The sequence below is a fragment of the Bolinopsis microptera genome, chromosome 9 (genome assembly GCF_026151205.1).
Source record: "Bolinopsis microptera isolate Bmic1 chromosome 9, MBARI_Bmic_1.0, whole genome shotgun sequence".
Taxonomy (NCBI): domain Eukaryota; kingdom Metazoa; phylum Ctenophora; class Tentaculata; order Lobata; family Bolinopsidae; genus Bolinopsis; species Bolinopsis microptera.
This window is the reverse complement of record NC_087080.1, coordinates 11,303,829-11,331,344: the sequence shown is the minus strand read 5'-3', so window position 1 is coordinate 11,331,344 and position 27,516 is coordinate 11,303,829. Positions and strand designations below refer to the sequence as shown.

Here is a 27,516-nt window from a genome sequence, read left to right as displayed (position 1 = left end):
ATGCGTGGAATTTAGGTGGGTTTTACAAGTTTTACGAGTATAGTATAAAAACAAACTAAAGGAAATTCTTGATTAATCTTGAGGAGCTTAATAAAAGCAACCCAAAAGTGGAATGATTAACCATACAGCTCATTGCATCTTACAATATCACACAGCGTATAATATATCCGTGATTACTTATTTAACTGATAACAAAAATTAAAAGTTAAAACAAACAAAGATATTTAGATGATAAAAATAGTGTATCTACAATCTACAGTTAGGACTTAGGTCATCAAAAAATTACTGCCATGGATTTTAAAGTATAATAATTGACTGACGGTAAATGTATGACAAGATGTTTGATTCTCGTTGGTGTATTAGTTATTGTTGAGTTTCAAAATAAATTCAAATGCGAAGATACCTGATTTTTTGCTTCAATCACCAAAAAAAGTTATTAATATTTAATCGTTATTAAAAACACAAATACAGAGTAAAAATAGGTTTAAAATCAAAGTGGGGTTAATAGTTAATACGGAAGAAACTTAACTCATACTGTTATAACAAACATGTAATTATATTTGGCGAAATTTTGGAACAATCTTCAAAAACATCATTTTTAAATGTTTTTTGTAAATAATTTTTTCTTTTCATGATTTTTTGATGTTTTTCCCCTTTTTTCATGTTTGCAGTTATCAGCTCAATAAAGGATTGACAAAAGATTCAAGTTTTTGTTGTTTTTAGAATTAGCGGGAAAATTTGTTTTTAGGAGTAGAAGATTGGTCCAGTAGTTATAGTTACATATTGGTGAAAAGTAGACTGATCAAGATGAAAATATAATGATTATAACTTAATTTTAAAATTAAAACAAACAATAACTTTAAATTTGTTGTGTACCATCAGTTTCTGGGAGTAGTACCTTTCCCATTATAATTATCTCCCACAAGTTCAACATCTAGCATCAGCAACACTCTGCTGATTACTTTATTTAATATTGACTCTCTTATATTTACAAGGAAACCAAATTACATTTCTGTATTTCACACCTCAAACACTCTCCGCTCAAACCAACGTGCTCTTCGTTGTAATCGCGCGAGATACAACTCTCCATATCAATTAACAAATCAACTAACCATTCAACTAAATGACCGAGCAGTCAAATTACAAATTTAAGAAGCGGGAGGAGAAGATTGTTTCTCGATGGGGAAGTAGAGGAACGATTGTTTTGAAAGCCGTTTCTTCAACTGCAGGTGCCGCTTAATGAATTCTACGGTATCCATTTGTTCTGCTAACCTGTAGGTGGGAAGAGCTAGTATTGAGGTGGGGGTTGTATTTAGGTGGGGGAGGGGGTTGTGGGCAGGGGGAGGTAGTGGGGGTAGTATTGAGTATATTCTTAATTTGGCTATGACGTATTCTTATTATTGTTACAATAAACACACATTTTTATTCTTAACCCGATAGAGTGGAAGGACTATTCTGTGTTTAAACAATATTTCATGAACAAATATTCGGATATTGAATAAAGGTATTTACCTAAGAACTTCCATAAGATCAGGAAAAGTAACCAATCTGTTTTCGTTCGTCCAAATTCTAATTAGTTCAGCTGTTGGACTGTCCAGTGACCTGTTTATAAAAAATGTTAAATCAAAACTCATTACAAAGCAGGTGTGGATGGAACAGAAATACCAGAAAGGTTTTAAGTCAAGTCTCTCTCGAAATTCGCTCAAATCAACATCAAAATGAAGTCCGCGCCCGTTTCTTGAAAACAAATCACAGCACTTACGATTCAATGTCTTTAAGTCGATGTGACATGCCGAGCAGAGGTACAATCCTTCTCCACCCACAGGAAGGTGGCTCGTCAAGCATCCTGCACATGTGCTTCAGTAGACCGCGTGGTATGTCGTGTACATCTACATCTGACGTCCTCTGTGGTGTCGAGCTCTGGAGGGGATGGTCTTTGTTATTAATTATATAAAGAATTAAATTATAAAGTTAAGGGAGGACGCTATTGTTAGTGGGCAGGTGTATGTAAGTGTCTTATGGAGTATGGACAGGTCACAGATTTTAAGGTACCTGGTGAGACGGTGAGTGGTGCTGTGGACAGATAACTTTGTAGATATATCCTAATAGAATACTAATTACTAATACACGACCAATTTTGATATCCTCAAGAAATCACTAGAGATGGTCGCTAGATCTAGCAAACTCCTAAATATTTAATTTCGATTGATAAATAATATCAATCGTAAATTGCACGTCAACAACCTTTTAAGGCCAGAGGGGGGGGTAAGGGGTCAAAAAATTCTACCAAAATATTATTTTCTAAATCGATTTAATTTTTGATGACAAAAACATTGCTGCTATTCACATATTTGTAGCTGATTAACTTTATTTTATAATTGAGGTTAACCGATTTTCACAAAATTGACTATACAACATTGAAGTTAATAAAATTGAGGTTAATATTTTATTACACGCCATAATTTTTTGTTATTTCGGTCAGCAAATGTAAACTCTACATTTTAGGTTCATAATTATCAGAAAAAGCAATATCCAAACGTGATTAAATGAGGTTAACCTCTTCTTTTAGATATAGCGAAAATAGATCAAATGATAGAGTTATTATTTTCATCGTAAGTTTACGGTATACACATTTCTAAATAGATGACGTGTTGATTGACTTTCTTTTATCTTGGGAAAATGAAAAAAATGAGGTTAACCATCACATTTTGGTACCGTAGGGAATATACATACGATTCTTACTTATGTAATGTACCACAATATCGAAGTGAGGTATCTATTGATATCACAATGCCTACAACTATAATCACGTGACAAAGGTGATTTGAACTGACCATATTTTAGTAGAAGATTTTACCCGTAAATGGCTAAAAAATGAGGTTAACCTCTCATTTTTTGAATATTTTGAATATCTGACCAGTCAATTACATGTTAACCTCAAAAACTTAATCGTTATACTGTGCAAATGTTTTACTACATATATAATAACATATTGATAAACCAATCCCAGTGTTATATGGTCTAAAGTGAGGTTAACAACCAAATTTTAAACAGTTAGTGTTTACAGGAAGTCTTGGTTAACCTCATTTTTTACAATACAAGGACATTAACTACTGAAAGTGGCTAAAATCATTTAGGGGACGGCCAGGTCTGATCAAGCAAACGTTATTAAGTGTATAAAAAGTCCTAACTAACGAACTGTGATACATTCCAGTGAATATTAAAAATTTTGAAAACACTAAAATACATTTATCTCAAAACACACTTTTGTGGTTTTCAATTCCTTAGTTTAGAAAACCAGCCACCCCCTGATATTGAGATTTGGTACAGTGGTTCCTTGGACAACTATCTAGATATCTGGTGCAGCGATTTTTTTTATTTGACTCAGTTCTCGAATTATGAGGTTAACCAATTAAATTTTTCGAATTTTTGACCTGGTTAACCTCATAATTTGAGAACAGAGTCAAATAAAAAAAATCGCTGCACCAGATGTGAGGATAATTGTCCAAGGAACCACTGTACCAAACCTCAAGATCAGGGAAGGGCCGGTTTTCTCAACTAAGGAATCGAAAGGTCAAAAAAGTTACAGCCGTTTAAAGTTCCAGTTTAACATGTAATTACAGGTAAACCTCAAAATTGAGCGCGCGATATCTCAGAAGCGCAAGGTCAGATTTTGATCCGGTTTTTTTCTTTTTGTTCGTCTCCAGTAGCTATTATCAAATATGCAAAAACTACAAAAGTGCCATTTACCCCCCCCTCTGGCCTTAAAAGCTTTCTCTGTATTTAAATTGGCGTTTATCTATTTAAACTTCCTGAACAAAATATATCACCAAATATATTTCCGAGGGGAAACAGAACGCTTTTAACTTTCTTAAAATGCAGTTTAAACCCCAGTGCTTTTTTCTCTCTAGTCCGTAAAAAAAATTCACTGAAACTTTCCCCGACTCTATTCATCACACATTTATCACACATTCTAGTTAAACTGCTGCAAACACTACAACAATATCTCTCACATGAGCGTGAACAACTATTGGGCCACTCGCAACTTTATCCTCCTTCTCTTTCTCATTCTCATTAGCAGACACCTCCGTGTCCTGGTGTTGTTGTCGGGAGAATTAATTATCATAATTAATTATCATCGATTAATTATCATAATTAATTATTATCCATAAATCATCATAATTAATTATCATCCATTAATCATCATAATTAATTATCATCCATTAGTAATCATAATTAATTGTCATGTTTTAGTGATATCATTACGTTTTTTGTGAGTTTTTCTAATCTTTCATTCACCCATTATATTCTCATACAAAAAATGTTCGTGCGACGAAAATGTGGGTTAAATCTACGAATCATTAACAAACAGACGCTGATCTTAGTAGTTATTGATTTTATGATTTTTGAAAGTAATGAATGTAAATAAAATCATTGATCTCGTTAAGAACTACACGGACGGACGGAAACTAACCTCAGTGATATCGTGGAGCGGATTAATGAATCGTTTCTGTCTCAGCTTCTCCAGCCTCTCTTCCTCAGACTCAAGTGTCTGCTCCACGCCGTGTATTGCTCTTCTCACCATCTGCAACTTGTCAAGTGTCTTCGTGGCTTTTTGTTCGCTGTCCATTGAGATGTCGAGGGAGGTCTGGGAGTGTGTTCGTTCGAACCGTCTCAGCGCTGCGTCCTTTTCAATCTGACAATAACAATCATCATGAATATTGAATATATTATATTTTAGGAATAAAATAATTGTGTAGGTGCGTGGAGATGTGTTGGTTGATTTTACAAAAATCGGTTCATTTGCATTTAATTTGACATTGAAAAGAGCTGGTGCGTGATACTAACTGTAGTAGAGACACTGAGACAGACTAACCGTAGTAGAGACAGACTCCATAGACTTTTGAAGCTGCTGATCCTCCTCTCTCCCCACATCCACCATATCGTAGTGATAGATCAGCTCCTCTTCAGCTGTCTTCCCTAACTGCTGTACCGCTCTCGTTATCTAAGAAAGTGAAAGTGAAAGTGAAAGTGAAAGTGAAAGTGAAAGTGAAAGTGAAAGTGAAAGTGAAAGTGAAAGTGAGAATCAAACGAAGCGGATGGTGCAAATTCTAAATAGAAACAAAAATTCATATGAAAAACGGAATCAGAGCGATGTGAAGTGCTTATCAACTCTTACCCGATCCAGTTCATCCTTAATACTGTTCCAGGAGTTGTATTCAACTCGTTTGTTCTCTAAATTTTCCGAGCTATTTTCTAGATCATACTTAATCTGCCTAATCGCAGTCGTCATGTCCTTCACCAATTCCTGGCTGATAAGAAATCTCAATTTAAATCAGGGATTCAGGAAAATGGTGGTTTAAAAAATAACTAACTCGCGATCTTCTTCTTTCGTGGTCAGCGGTCAGTGGTCATACAAATTACAAAAGTAGTCAATAGAAAGAAAAGCATTGGTCATGAATCATGATCATGACAAAAACAATACCTGAATTCCAGACTAGCTTCCAGCTCCGACTGTTTGCAGTGCCACAAATCTCTTTCCCTCTCCAAAGTCTCCGTCAGTCTCAAATTTTCCTCTTCCAGCTTGGTGTTATCCACGGTCTGAGTTGTGGGCATGGCAAACTCTAGTCGCCTGTGTAGCTGTTCTATTGTACTGTCTCTGTTTTCTATGACCTTGTTTTTCTGTCTTATCGTCGTGTCTTGTTCTTCTATCCTCATCGCTAGTTCGGCTTCCACCTGGTGAAGCACTATCTAACGATAAAATTTACAGCACGAATTAATACATTAGATCTTGGGAAATTGTTCTCTGATCAGTTCGCCTTCATTGTTTACAGAGCACAGTAATAAGCACGGATAAAATTCAAACGAATGACAAATTCTGTAAAAATTAACTGGAAACCATCAAACAGAGCCCACAACCTTAAAAGCAAATAATCAATAATGTTCCGCAAGAATTCGTACACACCAGATATCAGAGAAAAGAACAAGTATAGAAATTACTTTAACTTATTAATTCTATTTTGGGCGCGCAACAGTAATCTCCTAACCTTGTCGTAGGTGGTGTTAAGTCCATCACCAGCCTGTGACAGAAGATCTTGAGCTTGTTCTAACTCTGTGATACAGTGTAGTCTGTGCTCCTCCGACTCACGCCAGCCTGGGAGTAATCAATTAATTAATTAATTACTTCTTTATTATCCCTGTAAGCAGATGGGTTCATGAGGCTTCAGTTGGTACATGGCAGGCTAGAACAATAAGAAGAAAGCGTATAACAACAAGTCTAAACCTCGGTACGTAAACTCTAGCAGTAGGCTGAGGATAAGACACACAGTGTGTTGGATATGTTTGTCGTCCCGGTGTGATCTGACCACTCTTCTTAACACATTTGCTCCGTCTTTGTCCAGTATAATTGTCCTGATATCTCCCAACTCATTATCGTATGGCTCCAGACCTGAGCAAGACATCTCGTTTTTAGACAATCTCAAAAACAGGTGAAATTGGATCCGAGGCAAAACTGAAAAACATAATTAATGATTATAAAATAGTTTTTTAATGTTTAGATGTTATCTTGAGAGGGTTTGTATCAGTGAGAGTCAAATATTTTAGCTTTTTTCTCTGCTTTAGAAAAGCTAAACTTTTTTTCTACAAGAACTATATCATCTAACAGACAGAATTAAAGTTAGATCGCTAAGTTAGATACAATTAAAAAGTTAAATAAAAGTGAAATAGTTCACCTTCAGAAGCGTGACTGGTGATCAAGTTGAGTAGCACCCTGCACCCGAACAGGTGGACTGTGGCGTGTTGGGAGAAACTCATGGCACTCAGCACATAGCTCACTATATCCTCCGATAGTGCTCGAGTCTGACACGTCACTGGGGGAGGTAACCGTTTAATGATGGGACAGTTGGGATTAAATTGGGTTTTCCTTGATTATCCTAATCTTTAGATTAAACGACGGATTTAATTTTGTACAGTATGGTCGGATTAAAACGCTTAGCCTCAAAAATTTATTTGGCCTGCTGTTTGATGACAAATTTTAATAGCTTACGCACCATTCTCATTAAAACAAGCGCCTCAATTTTTCACTGATACCCAGCTGTTCATTTTTCGTCTTTTTGTCGTTCAGTCGGTGTCCTCAAGCAGTCGGACAAGTCCACATCCGATTTAAACCAATCAAGGGTCATAAGATGTGACCTCATATCAGAACCATCAAAGTTACTCCAATGTTCCACGATATACGCCGTCTTCTCCACATCCATCCATGAACCGGGACCAAACTCTCATAGTGAGTGCCACTATACGCTAGGACTAGGGGTGGTTCATCGTCCCGCACCACTGCCCCAAAGTGGTCACCCCTGATTACAGTCAACGGACCATGTGCTCTGGAGCTGGACACGTTGAAAACCAGGGCGTTCTTCCGGACACAGTGCATGATCCCAACTATCATGAGGTCCCCAAAGTAGTCTATTTCGTAGGCACCGTCCTGTTGGAGTTTATTCCAAGCTTCTTTCCATTGCTCCTCTGTGAAGTCGTCCTCCAAGAAGTAGGCCGAGTTTCGAGTTATTCTCTCAGTCTCTTTCATCCACATATTCCGGTAGAATTGTGCGGTGAGATGGAGTTTCTCAGAGAAGCACCCCCTCGAGTTAATTTGATCCATGACTGACTCTATAGAGCAGTTCCCACACCCCCCGTTAGGGGTGCCTGGTTCCAGGTTTATGAAGTATTCTTTAGCCAGCTGAATTCCTTCTCTCATCAGAGGGTGCACAAACCTTCCTCTGGACTCAAAGTTGCTGACTTTGCTCACTGAGAGATTGTTGTGGTTTTCGTAATTTTCTTCATCGCTGTGCTCACTGTTCTTAATTTTTCTTCTTCGAAGTGAACTGAGTTTACTTGGTAAGTTGAATATTCCGTCAGCAATGCTTTTCCCGGTAAATGAAGCAGGTTTCATCTTAGGAGACAGCCGTTTTAAAGATCGCCGGGATAAACTATGTCTAGATTTACTGAGTGACTCCAATAAATTTGGGACCTGGAAAGTCTCAAACTTCTCACGGATCATATGTCTGATATTGACGATATCAATCACACCTAACATCAATTGTTCGACTATAAAGCTAATTTTGGAGGAATCTGTTTTAGTCAGAGGAATTAGTCCTCGGTAAGATATTCCGTCAAAACTGAGCACCACTGGTGTGGAATCAGCTTTTCCTCCCAAATCACAAGGACTGATCACAAAAACACATCTCTCCTCACTTTCTCCTTTTCTTCCATCAAAAACTAATATGTTTTTACCGATGCAATGCGATATACCCAATTTCAACAAGTGATCAAAATATTCTATACCACAGGATCCGTATTTTCTCATTCTTTCCCAGTTCTGAACCCACTTTGCTTCATCGTATTCAGCCGGATAAAATGGAGACGATCGAACAATAGTCTCAGCGATATTAGTCCAAATGAGCTTGTAATAGTTAGGAGATAAGGGCAGTTTGCTCTTCATATCAAATCTACCGTTAATCTGACCAACAATCGATTCTATAAACCTATTTCCGGGGGCTTTGTTTTCAGTGTCCAACTTTAGAGTGGTTAGGAAACTTCGACCGAGTTTTATTACGGATGAGATTGGCTGATGGTCAAACAAAATATTTCCGTTCTCGTCGAGAAATGAACCAGTTTTAGGATTGATTAGGTTGTCTGTTTGTGTGTCAGTTTGTTTGTCATTGTCAGTGTGTAACTTGATGTCTGACATGGTACTAACGGACTTCAACTGTAAAGTAAAACGTATACAAACAAGCAGGAAACGATTAGAACTTGTGAAGTGTAACTTGTGTATATAAAGTCTTGCATTGGGAGCAGTGTTATTGTATATGTATACTATAATTGTTATAGCATGGATATGCTCCTACATAAAGATATGCTCCTACATAAAGTGGTTGAGAGAAAACTAGACAGTAGCTTCCGTTTCAAGCTTGTCATAGTGAACTTATTGTAAACAAATGGGGTCCTGGGGAACCATGTGACAAAGATGAACAATGCAATGCGAACTGTATCGCCCATACGCCGGCCGTACGTCCGGCGTCCAGCCGCGCGCGTGATGTTTAATGACAATAATTTAACCGCGTTGGCGACACTATTTTCGCAATGCGCCTTACGTTATAGTACCGATAAAATTTCAAAAGAACTAAGACTGGCAACTTTTATTTCACAATTTTATGGTTCTTACTTCTTGACTTAAAAAGATCAAAGCTTCAGCCACCAGCTTAACTTTTCTAAATAAAGGAACATCGTCCCCTTCATTCGTATAAATGCGACAGACTTATGCTATTTAGCCAGGGTTTGGACTCGCTATGACCCAATTATATTATTACATATTCAATCGCATTACATATTCACTTAATAAATCTCACAATTTTGTTGTGTTTACATAGTTTAAATAATGAAATTCTGTGCCTAAAGAGGGAAATGCTGGACAGGAAATATAACAAGCAATTACGGGAGGTTCCGTTATTCGTGAGTTCTTAAAGTTAAATTCTATAAAAAAACTTACCTTTAAAAAAACTCACTTTAAAAAACCTAACATATTGTCTACATGGTTGATATTTACTAAAATGTTGCTAATGTTAAATAACTACATTATATCACACTGGGTTACTATAGGAGATAACTATAAATCTCCGAGCTTGCAAAGTACTTATCAAGCGCCAATGTTATAGTCACAGTATCACTGCTAACCAAGTGATGAAGTGACAGTAACCAGGTGACAGTAACCAGGTGACAGTAACCAGATGACAGTAACCCAGGCGACATTCTCTTACCATGCCTCCTAAATATCTCTGTTCAATGTTTCTGTGGGACATGGTTATATAATTTGCAACCGCTTAATGATCCCACGAATTGTGTGTCATTCTTTCACAGAATCAATCTGGATACTAGTGGGGAAGTGACCATATTTGATTTGACACGTGTAGCGATTCTAGGTTTTGATCGGTAAATGCTGGAAGCTGATTGGTTAATCGCAGTCACGTGTCAGAAAAATATGGTTGATTTCCCAAATGTAGGTACTGAAGGGAGGTGACACGTGACCAATATAAACCTAGAATCACTGTCACGTGTCAAATCAAATATAGTTCACCTCTCACCAGTTATATCCAGACCTAGTATGAAATTATAAAACACCTCTTCTCACTTCCCAATACAATTGCAGACAGTGTTCCTTTAATTGTAGAAAAGTATAAAGCTGTTGGCTGTATGCAAGAATTAATTCTCAATTTCTTAAAATATATCTTCTAATTACCTCGTACGTCACTGTAACTGTAATTGCTATTATTAGCAATAACTAGAAAACTGGCTTCACGCCAAATTTCCCAACAGATAATATCTCAACATTTTGACCACATAACTCAACATACCAGAAGTGCGAATTAATGCTGTTTAATACTAAACATAGCCCTGTTAAACACTGTCACGCACATAGCCATGGTAATATGACACAGACCATGGTGCATGTAAAACTTGACACGTTATCTCCGACCCCTTATCTCACTTACCACTAGTAACGTGGTAGTAACCTAGTAATGACCTGGTACAGAAACCTTGTAACAACCTAGCAAAGCCAGGGCTATGCGGTTATCAGTTACCGAGACCAGTTAAACTGGTCTACCAGTAATATGACGGGTAGACCAGTTACCATGACAACATATGAAGGTTGTTAAATACTGGGAACCTAGTTAAACAGAGTGCTGTAGTTGTTATGTGGGGTGTTGTGAAGATAGCCAGAGGTTGTTACGGGTGTTAATACTGAACCAATGTAATCACCAATATTTAACTGTATCTAAGTGCACGACCACCCACTCTTACTGAATATGTTGGTGTAACAGGACCTTGTGACATTTGGTAGCACGTGACAAAGCCTTTTATTAATTGGAGCTGCAGTGTTCACCTCCATCCAGTGAGTCAGTGAGTGTTACTTGTATGGGGTGTATCACTACAGGCCCTAGGGGTGTACGTGTGGGGTGTATCACTACAGGCCCTAGGGGTGTACGTGTGGGGTGTATCACTACAGGCCCTAGGGGTGTACGTATGGGGTGTATCACTACAGGCCCTAGGGGTCAGTACGTGTGGGGTGTATCACTACAGGCCCTAGGGGTGTACGTGTGGGGTGTATCACTACAGGCCCTAGGGGTGTACGTGTGGGGTGTATCACTACAGGCCCTAGGGGTGTACGTATGGGGTGTATCACTACAAGCCCTAGGGGTGTACGTATGGGGTGTATCACTACAGGCCCTAGGGGTGTACGTGTGGGGTGTATCACTACAAGCCCTAGGGGTGTACGTGTGGGGTGTATCACTACAGGCCCTAGGGGTGTACGTGTGGGGTGTATCACTACAGGCCCTAGGGGTGTACGTATGGGGTGTATCACTACAGGCCCTAGGGGTCAGTACGTATGGGGTGTATCACTACAGGCCCTAGGGGTGTTGTATGGGGTGTATCACTACAGGCCCTAGGGGTGTACGTGTGGGGTGTATCACTACAGGCCCTAGGGGTGTACGTATGGGGTGTATCACTACAGGCCCTAGGGGTGTACGTATGGGGTGTATCACTACAGGCCCTAGGGGTGTACGTGTGGGGTGTATCACTACAAGCCCTAGGGGTGTACGTATGGGGTGTATCACTACAAGCCCTAGGGGTGTACGTATGGGGTGTATCACTACAGGCCCTAGGGGTGTACGTATGGGGTGTATCACTACAGGCCCTAGGGGTGTACGTATGGGGTGTATCACTACAGGCCCTAGGGGTGTACGTGTGGGGTGTATCACTACAAGCCCTAGGGGTGTACGTATGGGGTGTATCACTACAGGCCCTAGGGGTGTACGTATGGGGTTTATCACTACAGGCCTTAGGGGTGTACGTGTGGGGTGTATCACTACAGGCCTTAGGGGTGTACGTATGGGGTTTATCACTACAGGCCTTAGGGGTGTACGTGTGGGGTGTATCACTACAGGCCTTAGGGGTGTACGTATGGGGTGTATCACTACAGGCCCTAGGGGTGTACGTGTGGGGTGTATCACTACAGGCCTTAGGGGTGTACGTGTGGGGTGTATCACTACAGGCCCTAGGGGTGTACGTGTGGGGTGTATCACTACAGGCCCTAGGGGTGTACGTGTGGGGAGTATCACTACAGGCCCTAGGGGTGTACGTGTGGGGTGTATCACTACAGGCCCTAGGGGTGTACGTGTGGGGTGTATCACTACAGGCCCTAGGGGTGTACGTGTGGGTGTATCACTACAGGCCCTAGGGGTGTACGTGTGGGGTGTATCACTACAGGCCCTAGGGGTGTACGTGTGGGGTGTATCACTACAGGCCCTAGGGGTGTACGTGTGGGGTGTATCACTACAGGCCCTAGGGGTGTACGTATGGGGTGTATCACTACAGGCCCTAGGGGTGTACGTGTGGGGTGTATCACTACAGGCCCTAGGGGTGTACGTGTGGGGTGTATCACTACAGGCCCTAGGGGTGTACGTATGGGGTGTATCACTACAGGCCCTAGGGGTGTACGTATGGGGTGTATCACTACAGGCCCTAGGGGTGTACGTGTGGGGTGTATCACTACAGGCCTTAGGGGTGTACGTGTGGGGTGTATCACTACAGGCCCTAGGGGTGTACGTATGGGGTGTATCACTACAGGCCTTAGGGGTGTACGTGTGGGGTGTATCACTACAGGCCCTAGGGGTGTACGTATGGGGTGTATCACTACAGGCCCTAGGGGTGTACGTATGGGGTGTATCACTACAGGCCCTAGGGGTGTACGTATGGGGTGTATCACTACAGGCCTTAGGGGTGTACGTGTGGGGTGTATCACTACAGGCCCTAGGGGTGTACGTGTGGGGTGTATCACTACAGGCCCTAGGGGTGTACGTGTGGGGTGTATCACTACAGGCCCTAGGGGTGTACGTATGGGGTGTATCACTACAGGCCCTAGGGGTGTACGTGTGGGGTGTATCACTACAGGCCTTAGGGGTGTACGTGTGGGGTGTATCACTACAGGCCCTAGGGGTGTACGTGTGGGGTGTATCACTACAGGCCTTAGGGGTGTACGTGTGGGGTGTATCACTACAGGCCCTAGGGGTGTACGTGTGGGGTGTATCACTACAGGCCCTAGGGGTGTACGTGTGGGGTGTATCACTACAGGCCCTAGGGGTGTACGTATGGGGTGTATCAGTACAGGCCCTAGGGGTGTACGTGTGGGGTGTATCACTACAGACCCTAGGGGTGTACGTGTGGGGTGTATCACTACAGGCCTTAGGGGTGTACGTGTGGGGTGTATCACTACAGGCCCTAGGGGTGTACGTGTGGGGTGTATCACTACAGGCCTTAGGGGTGTACGTGTGGGGTGTATCACTACAGGCCTTAGGGGTGTACGTGTGGGGTGTATCACTACAAGCCCTAGGGGTGTACGTGTGGGGTGTATCACTACAGGCCCTAGGGGTGTTGTATGGGGTGTATCACTACAGGCCTTAGGGGTGTTGTATGGGGTGTATCACTACAGGGCACAGGCCTTAGGGGTGTTGTATGGGGTGCATCACTACAAGCCCTAGGGGTGTACGTGTGGGGTGTATCACTACAGGCCTTAGGGGTGTACGTGTGGGGTGTATCACTACAAGCCCTAGGGGTGTACGTGTGGGGTGTATCACTACAGGCCCTAGGGGTGTTGTATGGGGTGTATTACTACAGGCCCTAGGGGTGTACGTGTGGGGTGTATCACTACAGGCCCTAGGGGTGTACGTGTGGGGTGTATCACTACAGGCCCTAGGGGTGTACGTGTGGGGTGTATCACTACAGGCCCTAGGGGTGTACGTGTGGGGTGTATCACTACAGGCCCTAGGGGTGTACGTGTGGGGTGTATCACTACAGGCCCTAGGGGTGTTGTATGGGGTGTATCACTACAGGCCCTAGGGGTGTACGTATGGGGTGTATCACTACAGGCCCTAGGGGTGTACGTGTGGGGTGTATCACTACAGGCCCTAGGGGTGTACGTGTGGGGTGTATCACTACAGGCCCTAGGGGTGTACGTGTGGGGTGTATCACTACAGGCCTTAGGGGTGTACGTGTGGGGTGTATCACTACAGGCCCTAGGGGTGTATGTGTGGGGTGTATCACTACAGGCCTTAGGGGTGTACGTGTGGGGTGTATCACTACAGGCCCTAGGGGTGTACGTATGGGGTGTATCACTACAGGCCTTAGGGGTGTACGTGTGGGGTGTATCACTACAGGCCCTAGGGGTGTACGACGTACGTGTGGGGTGTATCACTACAGGCCCTAGGGGTGTACGTGTGGCCGTGTGGGGTGTACGTGTGTGCGTATGGGATGTACGTGTGTACGTGTGGGGGTGTACTGCGAGAAACTTGGGACAGCGTCTGAACTGACCATTATGTATATCTAATACTGATATGTTGTATGCAGGATATAATTATGGCGAAATAATTAATAATACGTCAAACTGATTTTCATGATTTATGACTTGACTCGATAGTCGGATAGTCGACATATAATATGTATACTGAATTATGATATGGAAGCTTGATGAGAAATTGTAAACGGTTCTATATTTAGTCATTTAGAACTATTTAAATAGGGTACCCTAACCTGTCCTTTCAAATCTAAATGAGGTGAAAATAAATATGTAAACACTGGCTACACAGGAATTCCTGAACACCTCCCGAAAGTTGGTGAATATTAAGGTTTCTTCCGTCCCAGATGTGAATTCTGATTACTTCGTGGAAGTGGTTACATTTTTCAGAGTAGACTTAATTAATCCGCTTAAGGGGGGGGGCCAATGGGTATTTTTTTGTGAAACTTGATTTCGAGATAGCAATTGACCAACAAACTAAGACCAGTGACCGAACTTTTGAGGGGGTCCCGGACCCCAACCTCCAAACGGTGCGCGCATGGCAGCCACGCCCATATTTGGTCCAAATTAGGCCCAATTTAGCCAAATACCCTGAACATGCCCAAAACCAAGGTTTATGGTGCTCTACTTGTAGCTAGTGGTCTCTTGAACTCGTATATGAAATTTCATCAAGATTGGACAAAAAATGACTGAGTTATGAGCCAAAAACCATATGCCCATATTTGGGCATACGCACCAAATTTGGTAGATTTCGGCCCATAAATTGGTCAAATATCAATATTTTTGAATCAAACTTACTTTATATGAAAGGTAAGCCTAAACTACATATTATCTGTAAGTTATAGCTTTATATCTGTTTAAATGTGGATACTAAGGCGAAAAAACCACAAAAAATGAACTAAATTGCCCATATCTCGGTTCGCGATATTTGCGGAATTGATCTCATTAAAATTGTAACAACTCAATCAGTTTTCAAAATTTTTGCATGAAATTTTCGGAATCGACTTGAAATCGCATTTCCACCTTATTTTAAATACGGATTTTTGATTTAGGCCTCCAAAAAAATTTGGCGGCCAAATTCTGAATTTTTGTGAGATAATTTTGGAATTTGGCCGCCAAATTTTTTTGGAGGCCTAAATCAAAAATCCGTATTTAAAATAAGGTGGAAATGCAATTTCGAGTCGATTCCGAAAATTTCATGCAAAAATTTTGAAAACTGATTGAGTTGTTACAATTTTAATGAGATCAATTCCGCAAATATCGCGAACCGAGATATGGGCAATTTAGTTCATTTTTTGTGGTTTTTTCGCCTTAGTATCCACATTTAAACAGATATAAAGCTATAACTTACAGATAATATGTAGTTTAGGCTTACCTTTCATATAAAGTAAGTTTGATTCAAAAATATTGATATTTGACCAATTTATGGGCCGAAATCTACCAAATTTGGTGCGTATGCCCAAATATGGGCATATGGTTTTTGGCTCATAACTCAGTCATTTTTTGTCCAATCTTGATGAAATTTCATATACGAGTTCAAGAGACCACTAGCTACAAGTAGAGCACCATAAACCTTGGTTTTGGGCATGTTCAGGGTATTTGGCTAAATTGGGCCTAATTTGGACCAAATATGGGCGTGGCTGCCCTGCGCGCACCGTTTGGCGGTTGGGGTCCGGGACCCCCTCAAAAGTTCGGTCACTGGTCTTAGTTTGTTGGTCAACTACTATCTCGAAATCAAGTTTCACAAAAAAATATCCATTGGCCCCCCCCCCCTTAAAATATAAAAGTATAAACCGAGCATATCATATGCATGGTATACCTGCTTAGTTTAATATAGATAACAGTCTCATTTCGTACCTGGTAGCAATCAATCATGATCGACCAATTCAAGAGAGCGAAAAACGAAACATAGCACATAACTGCTATCAGTACAGTAAAAAGTCTCTATACTGGGCCTAGATATTGCTTTAAGTTTGCTACTACATCATATAGATATTTTTCGTGATTTTCAGGGTGATCCACTGATTAGGTTGGCACTTGCATAGGACGGGAATATGAAACACTGTCGGTCGGGAAATTGAGTAGCCGCTCACAAAATATATGCTGGAGCATTTCTTGTGGGCCCTAGGGGTGTACGTGTGGGGTGTATCACTACAGGCCCTAGGGGTGTACGTATGGGGTGTATCAGTACAGGCCCTAGGGGTGTACGTGTGGGGTGTATCACTACAGACCCTAGGGGTGTACGTGTGGGGTGTATCACTACAGGCCTTAGGGGTGTACGTGTGGGGTGTATCACTACAGGCCCTAGGGGTGTACGTGTGGGGTGTATCACTACAGGCCTTAGGGGTGTACGTGTGGGGTGTATCACTACAGGCCTTAGGGGTGTACGTGTGGGGTGTATCACTACAAGCCCTAGGGGTGTACGTGTGGGGTGTATCACTACAGGCCCTAGGGGTGTTGTATGGGGTGTATCACTACAGGCCTTAGGGGTGTTGTATGGGGTGTATCACTACAGGGCACAGGCCTTAGGGGTGTTGTATGGGGTGCATCACTACAAGCCCTAGGGGTGTACGTGTGGGGTGTATCACTACAGGCCTTAGGGGTGTACGTGTGGGGTGTATCACTACAAGCCCTAGGGGTGTACGTGTGGGGTGTATCACTACAGGCCCTAGGGGTGTTGTATGGGGTGTATTACTACAGGCCCTAGGGGTGTACGTGTGGGGTGTATCACTACAGGCCCTAGGGGTGTACGTGTGGGGTGTATCACTACAGGCCCTAGGGGTGTACGTGTGGGGTGTATCACTACAGGCCCTAGGGGTGTACGTGTGGGGTGTATCACTACAGGCCCTAGGGGTGTACGTGTGGGGTGTATCACTCATTTAGATTTGGCGGCCAAATTCTGAATTTTTGTGAGATAATTTTGGAATTTGGCCGCCAAATTTTTTTGGAGGCCTAAATCAAAAATCCGTATTTAAAATAAGGTGGAAATGCAATTTCGAGTCGATTCCGAAAATTTCATGCAAAAATTTTGAAAACTGATTGAGTTGTTACAATTTTAATGAGATCAATTCCGCAAATATCGCGAACCGAGATATGGGCAATTTAGTTCATTTTTTGTGGTTTTTTCGCCTTAGTATCCACATTTAAACAGATATAAAGCTATAACTTACAGATAATATGTAGTTTAGGCTTACCTTTCATATAAAGTAAGTTTCATTCAAAAATATTGATATTTGATCAATTTATGGGCCGAAATCTACCAAATTTGGTGCGTATGCCCAAATATGGGCATATGGTTTTTGGCTCATAACTCAGTCATTTTTCGTCCAATCTTGATGAAATTTCATATACGAGTTCAGGAGACCACTAGCTACAAGTAGAGCACCATAAACCTTGGTTTTGGGCATGTTCAGGGTATTTGGCTAAATTGGGCCTAATTTGGACCAAATATGGGCGTGGCTGCCCTGCGCGCACCGTTTGGCGGTTGGGGTCCGGGACCCCCTCAAAAGTTCGGTCACTGGTCTTAGTTTGTTGGTCAACTACTATCTCGAAATCAAGTTTCACAAAAAAATATCCATTGGCCCCCCCCCCCTTAAAATATAAAAGTATAAACCGAGCATATCATATGCATGGTATACCTGCTTAGTTTAATATAGATAACAGTCTCATTTCGTACCTGGTAGCAATCAATCATGATCGACCAATTCAAGAGAGCGAAAAACGAAACATAGCACATAACTGCTATCAGTACAGTAAAAAGTCTCTATACTGGGCCTAGATATTGCTTTAAGTTTGCTACTACATCATATAAATATTTTTCGTGATTTTCAGGGTGATCCACTGATTAGGTTGGCACTTGCATAGAACGGGAATATGAAACACTGTCGGTCGGGAAATTGAGTAGCCGCTCACAAAATATATGCTGGAGCATTTCTTGTGGGTATTGAAACTTATGTCCATTATGACCAGTAAAATGTACATCATTGTTCGAATGTGCAATACTTGCAATCAATGAGTATTTAATGAATGAACTTGAAGGTACTAGATAATATATAACGGAGAGGACAGAGGTTGTACAAGTTTATTTTGACACGTGACAGTGACACGTGACAGTGACACGTGACAGTGACACGTGACAGTGACACGTGACAGCGAGACGTGACAGTGACACGTGACCGGTGACCATGATACCGAGATTTCCTTGCTCGATGCTGCAAGCTGATTGGTTAATTACTGTCACGTTTCAAAACAAACTTAAACCACATTACCATCGTAGCCTATGTACCTTTTACACAATATCTGGATGCTTATAATTACTCAACTGTTTATTCCATTGCAGAACTTTTCTTTGCAGAACTTCAAGCCATTCTCAAGAATAGCTTGTAGTTGTTTCGCCATTCTTGGGAATCTTCAAATCACATTTGAAATCTTCAGCATTGCAATCGAGGTAATAATAAAACACTCGCGAGAAAAAGCCCTTATTATCAGACAGAAAGTTAACAGAACAAGTTTCTTGTAAAACAGAGAAAAGGAAAAATATTAGAAAATAAACTGACTTTATACTCTAGATGTGGAGGTGCTGATAAGATCTTTTGTCGCAGTAAGAACTATCTAAGAGGAGGTAGTTACTAAGCTAAACCGGTTGAGTATCGTCCAAAGTACAGGTGGTTACAGCACAGCTTCTTGTATTTATAGGTATGAGTCAGTAATCATCAAATTATTTTATGATTTTGAACATTAGTTGTACCTAATACGAATTGGATATCATGTGGTATGAATTGAATATGTCACGAAGTAACCCTACTTTTATGCTCATAATTCCAAGGCTCTTCAAACTACTACTAATAGTTTCAGTTATACTGACAACCAATTTAACGGAAGATCCAGATATTCGAACTGAAGGTTAACTAAAATAATGGCCCGCACTCAGGGGTGTAGGAAGCGGGGGGGGGGGGGGGGGCTACACCCCTGCCCGCACTACAACAGACTCCTCCAAATATGGTAAAATGTTTGCACACCTATCCCACTAACACAGTCCCACTAACTGCAGACTGCTATACTTAGCACAACGAGTTAAATAACTGCCACACTGCTCCACTTTATATTACACATCTCACAGATATGAACTAGAGTAGTATAGTGTACAATCAGTTTGAGGATTGTAGTGTACAATCAGTTTGAGGATTGTAGTGTACAATCAGTTTAAGGATTGTAGTGTACAATCAGTTTAAGGATTGTAGTGTACAATCAGTTTGAGGATTGTAGTGTACAATCATCAGGATTGTAGTGTAATCAGTTTGAGATTGTAGTGTACAATCAGTTTGAGGATTGTAGTGTACAATCAGTTTGAGGATTGTAGTGTACAATCAGTTTGAGGATTGTAGTGTACAATCAGTTTGAGGATTGTAGTGTACAATCAGTTTAAGGATTGTAGTGTACAATCAGTTTAAGGATTGTAGTGTACAATCAGTTTGAGGATTGTAGTGTACAATCAGTTTGAGGATTGTAGTGTACAATCAGTTTGAGGATTGTAGTGTACAATCAGTTTGAGGATTGTAGTGTACAATCAGTTTGAGGATTGTAGTGTACAATCAGTTTGAGGATTGTAGTGTACAATCAGTTTGAGGATTGTAGTGTACAATCAGTTTAAGGATTGTAGTGTACAATCAGTTTGAGGATTGTAGTGTACAATAAGTTTGAGGATTGTAGTGTACAATCAGTTTAAGGATTGCAATTGTAGTGTACAATAAGTTTGAGGATTGTAGTGTACAATCAGTTTGAGGAGAATGATAAGATAAGATCATGTACTATGGAGTCTACTAATCTCCTTACCTCGTCAGGATAAATGACTACAAGAAGATGGGGAGTTAATATTGTTGATTTATATAATATAGATTATTTATTCTTTAGTGTAGATTAACTTTATTTTTATATATTTTACGTTATTGATATTTTTGAAATATTTAACGATAAATTGATATAATAATAAATGATTTGTAATATTTTTTATTGAGGCACATGCCACCCCATCGCGGGTTTACTACTAGGACTAAATTAATTGCAGAACAAGTTCTATTCTACTCTACGGATAATGCATGTTTAACATGCATTATCTGTAAAAAACATGCGGGCATGTTAACGTCTTGAAATGTAGCTCTCCAGAAGGGTTCGAGAAGACTATCAATGTTATGACAATGTGAACATATTATAGTAATCATTGGAAAGTGGTAAAAAACTGTAATTTTGTTATTTAAAAGGGTTGTATTATAGCAATAAACGGTGAAGCTAGTAAATTATATTCAAAAATTAGATTGATGAGTTTTCAGTTTGATAACAGTTAAAGCTTAAGGTATCCAAAATAAATTCACAATAATCACATTTAAAATGCTATATAGGCAGGAAGAAAACATTACTGTTAATAAAAACACTAGACGACAATTGTAGCAGTGTGACACTAATAAAAAGAAGTTTACATACTGTGTTTACACACTTTACATCATGTAGACAATCAGTTAAGGTACAATTTACCGAGGTAAAACGTGAGTAAGACAGTACACGATTAGAAAAACAATGGAGTAACTGGGAATTATAAACATGTTGCCATGTGGATTGTGGCATGATGATAACATAATCATGAGGTTTAATTGTCTGCTATAGAAAGTTTCAGTAAAAAGTCAAACTGGCGATTAATTGTCCTGTCCATGATGATGAATATCATTGGAAAACATAAGATCCACGGACTAATAGTAATAATAATTTGAATCTTTGAACATTTCTGCATATAAGTCTACTTTAAAAGTTCAAATTAAAATTGGGACCATGGGAACACGACTCGTATGATTCAGAATTCGATCATGTGACAAATTTGTGAATAGTCTACTGTTACAAAAGTCACAAGCGTGTATTTAATGGGGTGTAAAAACTAACAATACAGTACATTATCTTACCAGTACTAACATTCGGAACCATGACAACAAGATAAACAACAGCACCGTAACACGAACAGACGATGAGCCAAAAGATATTGCAAAGATATTTAAAATCTGGCTTTAAAAAAGATTTTAAATATGAATCTCATCGAAAATGGCTAAAATATATCACGAATAGTACCCATTTAACTATCAAGTATTAAAAGACGGCTGACTACAACGCAGATAAATAAATAAGAAATAAGAACCACTTTCCTCTCTAATATTAAAGAGTGGAAATCCATTTAACAACAGATCTTAGTCTCCGTCATGGGGATATCGGGGATAACATTACGATTTAGGACCTCACAACCGTTATAAGTATTCTATTTACGTATTCTGGCTTTTCAAAGTGCTTATTTCAGTACTTCACGAGTTTGTTGTCAGACACTATGGCTATTTTGATTTACCTCAAAGTTCTTTGGTTAATCTGTCTCTTATCAGACGGCGGACTATTCATTCAGCCATACTATTACTGTTGTGTACGATCATCATCACGCCTCACAATTAAGCTGCACAGAACGTATGCCTGTTTTTCAGTTAACAAGAAATGCGGTCACATTTCTTATGTGGGTGACCGCTAAATTTCCCGATCGGGGGAAATAAAATAAATTATCAAATGTTACCATAGCAACTAAACGTGCGTGCGGAAGCAAGCTTCTGTATACAAAAAACAGCCCGATCACTAACCCTAGTCCTTGACTGTTTTGTACCTGACGGATAAAATAAATCCTTGTGTTTGACTCACATGTTTGGGGGGAGGTGATTATGGTGAGGAGTTTGCAAGTAGCCCCCAACAGTCCCACGTTAGGTTCACTCTCATTCGGGAAGGAGACGATGACGGAGAGGAAACACTCGTGTGATACAAGACACTCCACATCACTAACTGTGGGAAAGAGAAAACACTGTTAGTTTACTGATATTATACCGGCAATATTTTAATCTTCAATCTTAAGTATAGATCTTGTTCATCATTTAATTTATAAATTTCCTTAAAAACCTCGTGGTTTTTTAACAATACCTTTTTAGGGAAGGCTTGTAAAGTAAACTAATTAGATCATTGAAGATAAGAATTTGGAATTATGTGATCGTTGAATTTTGATGGAAAACACAAGATCGGACTGGAATTTGAAGGTGTATTGCTGTGTAACCATTTGACAGCTAGCTGTGAGAGGTCACAACGTTTTACAACAGGGTAACTGTAATGATCAATACATATTCATGTTGGCCAGGAAAGTTGCCAGTACTCATATTCATGTTGGCCAGGAAAGTTGCCAGTATTCATATTATTATTCATATTGGCCAGGAAAGTTGCCAGTATACATTGCTACACTTTCCTTTCACTTGAGACACTGTAAATACTAAATTTACTGTTATACTGTGTTACAGCCTAAAGTACAGTACCTAATTGTTTAATTGATCGCAGTTTAGAAAACAATTCTGCAAATATCAGAGTATACTGTTACATTGTACGTATCTAGTATCGAAATACAATGCTGTATAACTGGTCTCCATTGAAATACAATGCTTTATAACTGGTTCCCAATGTGAAATATGATGCTTTAAAGTTTAAACTTGCACCACAGTACAGAGCAAATCATAACATAGAGCCGTCAATATTTCTGAGGTGTAAAATTCTATAAAATGAGTTCATAATATCAATGTCTAACAATTTACCCGTTTTTAAAGACTAGAATTACAGATAAGGCGCTTCAAAATAGTTCAAAGCAGCATTTTTGAACTGGTATGTTCCAGCGAGCGCAATTAGTACCACTTAAAAAGGTAACATTTGGCTGGCATTTCAATATTCTACAGATTATAAGAATGCCGCAAATTTCAATTCAAGTTCGTCGCCAACTCCTCAACTTTTTAACCTTAAATACAGTATAATGTAGTAATAGTACATGCAGCAGCAGGTGACAACATCACTAAGGGACCTAGTTTATACCTTCTTTGGCCATCTCAATCAAATGATATTCAGATTTTAAGATTTACTTTTTTACTTTTAAAGGCAAGAGAGGGATCATGACGTATAATGATGATGATGCAGAGATTTAATTGATAAGTTATAAGAAACGTTCTGAGATACTCTGTCGGTAAGAACGTCTTAAGAAATATTATCTGGACGATAAGAATATGGTTTTAGCTTTTAGTATGCAAAACATTCTGCTTATTATTTATCAGTTCTAAAACCAGTGTAATTAGAAATGACGTCGTTTAGTTTTTGCTGAAACATTGTAGATGGGGTTTGCAAGCCGGACCCAAGCCAATGAGGTAATGGGACATTGAGCTGCAACCACAGTAACTTTCATATAACATTTTATTAACATACATCTAGATTAGAATAGCACAAATTGTGGATATGGGTACTGATTAAAAGTGTTCATATTATGTTGCCAAAACAATCAAAATGTCTAATTAAAGCAGTATTGAAATTGAAATTCCACATTGTCTTGTGAAACACATCATATGGTGGTTTGGGTCAATTATTAATTAATTAACTAATTACAAACGTTTTAATTGCAGTTACATTACAGACTCATTTACAAACTTATTTCATCCAATGTAAATTAACAACAATTACCAATATAGACAGTGCAAAAGCTTTTGTGTTTTCAACAGAAAATTCCGTAAAGTTCTGGCAATAACAGAAGTTGGTGATATAATACCTGTTACAAATGTCAACTGTCAAGCGATGGACAGTGTGGTTACGCTTTATTATAGCTATAAATAAAACGTCATATTTAGAATTTGCGCAATATTATAAATATCATACTCTGGCGATGCTTCTATTAATGCTGTAGTTCAAGAACCTAGCTATAAGTTAATAATAATAACCTACTCCAATAACGGAGCTGAGGATTTTTAGATTGTTCTCGAATAATCCTTGAAAGATTTCCTGCCTAATTGCGTGTTTACATGCCCGAATAACCGATTATACGCAGTAGCTGTACTAATTAAATCATAACATGCTGTTTATTCAGAGGGATGTAAAAGTATGCTTCACCCTATAGCCGTGTGGCATTACATTCCAGCCAATAGCCACGGTAAATCAGGTCACAGTGCCACACCATACATTCGAATTTTTTTAGATAGCTAATAATAGAATATATGCTATTTTGAGAATTTGTAATTTATGACTTGTATGAGTCACTGTCAGATTAATTTATCTATTATGCTCAACAATAAGGTTCTGCAGTCTGCACTACCCAACATCCCTGTACATATAATATATTATGCATATTGTATTAATCACCATATTATAATAGTAGTACAGCAGCTACACCAGGCACCTAGTTTCTTCAGATCCAATCTCTTATCAAACCACCGGGTCCCACATATTCCGCATCAGGCACCACTCTTACAATTACATACCCCACATGCCATGAAATAAAAGTGACTTAGCTTCTACATGAGTTGAGACCAGGTGAGCTGTTGAATGTGTGTGATAATTGAAGCTTGTAAATATAAGAGCTGTGAGGTGAGGTTATTGAATGTTGAACACTTTTTGTGTTGACCAGTTCACACAAGTAGTGTTGTAGTAGTGTGTAAAGTGGATAGTGTTCCCTAAATGTGATCTAACTGTGAACCGATATATCATTATAATCTGTCACGTGACAAGTTACTAGATTACAGCAAGTAAACGTGTTGTGTGTGAGTTGTTACTAGAAGGATGGTTACTGGGGCACACCCCGTTAGAATATAACATAGACTCGGGGAGTTTACTGACAATATAACGCTTTGTGGACCAGATAAATAGATACTGACAATGTGTCAGGTTACGTGAATTATTGTAATTCAGCTCAAGTGTGCTTTTTATTTTTATGATATTTCAACTTTATATATATCTGAACAGGAAATGCAGAATTGGGAACCAACCACTTTTAGCAGCCAGTTTGCTAAGAGCCTGACAAGCGCTCATCTTCAGCTGGTTCTTATCAATCCCTATATCTTCTTGTTCTAAGAGCTCCAGTTGATGCAGTATTGCTTCCGTGCCATCACTTTCTTTAAACCCTGACAGTTATTGAGTATAATATAGTATAAATAATACTGATAAATGCACATTATAACAATAAAATTTGCAAAATCGGTAGAAAAATCCTGGCCCGAATTGTGAATAATTTAGATGGCACGAGAATGCCAAGAGAGTGCCTCGACAGTGCCATCGGGATCCGGATGTATGACCGATATATCATTATTTTAATAAAAACCATGTATGTGGTGGATAATTGCATTGATTGAGAGCCCAGATCCCGCGAGACCCCTTGTAATACCAACTATTTCTCCCTTGTCAGTGGACAGCAGAGGTCCTCCTGCTGAGATCCTGAAAGGAAATCACTTATCACAATTACAATCTTCCAAAATAACAATCTACGAATATGTCAACAAGCGATTATATTGGGGCTGACCGTGCAATAAAACGCTGAATATGCACATAATTATCAAATAAGAGCTCGACTGGCCTGATGTTGAATGTCGACAATATATATATATTCAAATCAAGTAAGTATACCACTGAGCTTAACATTAAAATTCATCCAAATAAAAATTAAGTAAGATTTTCAAGTAAGACAACTTTTGTTTCAATATTCCCAATTCCTATTAACAAATAATATGATATGAAAAATAATACGTGTCACGATATTGAACGTAAAATACAGATAATCAATGTTAATTTGTAAGATAAAAGGATCAGACAGTTTTCAGAAATCATACCCATTTATCAAACAAATAGTATGTATGTCAAGCAGATTCCTGAATAATAAATAGTGGAAATCAAAAACATAAATTTAAAATTAAAAAAGGAACAGCCTTTCCTTTCGTCAACATGCCTACAACATCAAAAGTGATGTCGTTATAATCTTAAATTTACTACCAAGTGAAGGTTCAAATTGCTGTGTTTATTTGGATATCCTATCCCTTGATAAGAATGCAAAATTTACAAGTTGGTGAATTTTATTTCATAATAATTGGAATGTTTTTCTCAACAAACACTAACTGAGGAGTAACAAAGAAGTTACATCTATAATATATATATGGAGAAGACTTACTTGAGACTGCTAGTTTGTGATGGAACAGAGTAACTGATATTGCTGTAGGATAAGTTAGTAACTTTGTGATCCGTCTTAGTATACCCATAAGTTGCATTTGGACTAAGCTCTGAAATTCGCCTTGTTATTTATCGCTGGTCAAAAGATAAAAGTTAACTTTGGCTACAGATTATCAGCTGCAAGTTTTTAGAAGAAAAGATCCAAAATTATACTATGAAAATTTATTAGATACAAATTATTATTACACAAATTTATTATACAAATTATTAATATAAAATAAAAAACTTATCAGCAACTTAAACAACCATGGTGGAATTTCTTAATAAACTTTCCTAATTACATCTCAGTGAATACTTACTAACACTACAGAATGGATCGCCTAATTTAAGCCTCTGATAAATGAGAGGCACAGGCTTCAGCTGATCATCTCTCATTACTTTTGCTTGTTCACAGGCGACCAATGTGAACCCTAGTTTTGGACAGCTTTCCAGGTACCGATCTGGTTTTAATTGTATTCTCTTATCCTGAAAACATAGACAGTAAAGTTGACAGCTTATATTCTTATGATGAATTCATTAATGAATAACGATATTTTATTAACGAAAAAAGTGGTTCAAGATGATAATATTCAACCTAACCTGCATTGTCAATAGAGCCAAGCAGCTTTTGAGAGTATCATAGCAACAGAACAAAAATAATAGGTACATATTAAATAGGTATTATATTGAGTTAATTTACATACTTTGTTAAATACCACAAAGCAATCTCTCGCTAGCGAAATCTGAGGTAATTTAAGATATCTGGATAATATACACAGCCTGTCCTGATATATGGAGACAAGTCCTGATGCTGGTAACGTTACAAGGCACCCTATACCTGTGAAGTGTGAAATATATCAAAATTTAGCAATCCACAATAAACAATTCAGATCAAAAGATCAAACGTTTCAAGGTAAAATTTTTAAAAGTACCATTTGAGTAATAAACTACTAAACATGTTGACCTACCAACAACAGATGACTTTGTTCCTGTAGCATTTGACTTCTTTCTGATTTGACAACAGGTCAAGGCAATCTTTGCCTCTTCCATGGCTATAA

At 39.2% G+C, this 27,516-nt stretch overlaps 1 protein-coding gene across 2 annotated transcripts; it reads right to left on the bottom strand.

Moving 5' to 3' along the window:
* On the bottom strand, positions 1–27,516 carry LOC134820953 (uncharacterized). 2 transcript variants are annotated; one of them, XM_063831622.1, is made up of 17 exons: positions 27,427–27,516; positions 27,163–27,296; positions 26,779–26,944; positions 26,421–26,529; positions 25,581–25,693; positions 25,249–25,383; positions 22,118–22,255; positions 6,732–6,869; positions 6,284–6,448; positions 6,048–6,154; positions 5,486–5,736; positions 5,180–5,312; positions 4,877–5,005; positions 4,475–4,696; positions 1,763–1,920; positions 1,513–1,602; positions 1–1,272 (listed from the first exon to the last, which is right to left on the bottom strand). In XM_063831622.1, exons 1-17 carry the CDS (start codon positions 27,506–27,508, stop codon positions 1,149–1,151), a joined length of 2,394 nt encoding a protein of 797 aa, XP_063687692.1. In that variant the 5' UTR covers positions 27,509–27,516; the 3' UTR covers positions 1–1,148. The 2 variants fall into 2 exon arrangements, with proteins under 2 accessions (XP_063687692.1, XP_063687693.1); XM_063831623.1 differs by having other exon boundaries at positions 25,644–25,693; positions 27,427–27,511.

Excerpts from the sequence above, each read along its gene's own strand:
- LOC134820953 (XM_063831622.1), bottom strand. The coding sequence starts at position 27,508 with ATGGAAGAGGCAAAGATTGCCTTGACCTGTTGTCAAATCAGAAAGAAG. Across the intron at positions 25,384-25,580 it reads AATTATCCACCACATACATG|GGTTTAAAGAAAGTGATGGC; the intron begins GTTTTTATTAAA and ends AATAACTGTCAG. Across the intron at positions 1,603-1,762 it reads CGACTTAAAGACATTGAATC|GTCACTGGACAGTCCAACAG; the intron begins GTAAGTGCTGTG and ends TTTTATAAACAG.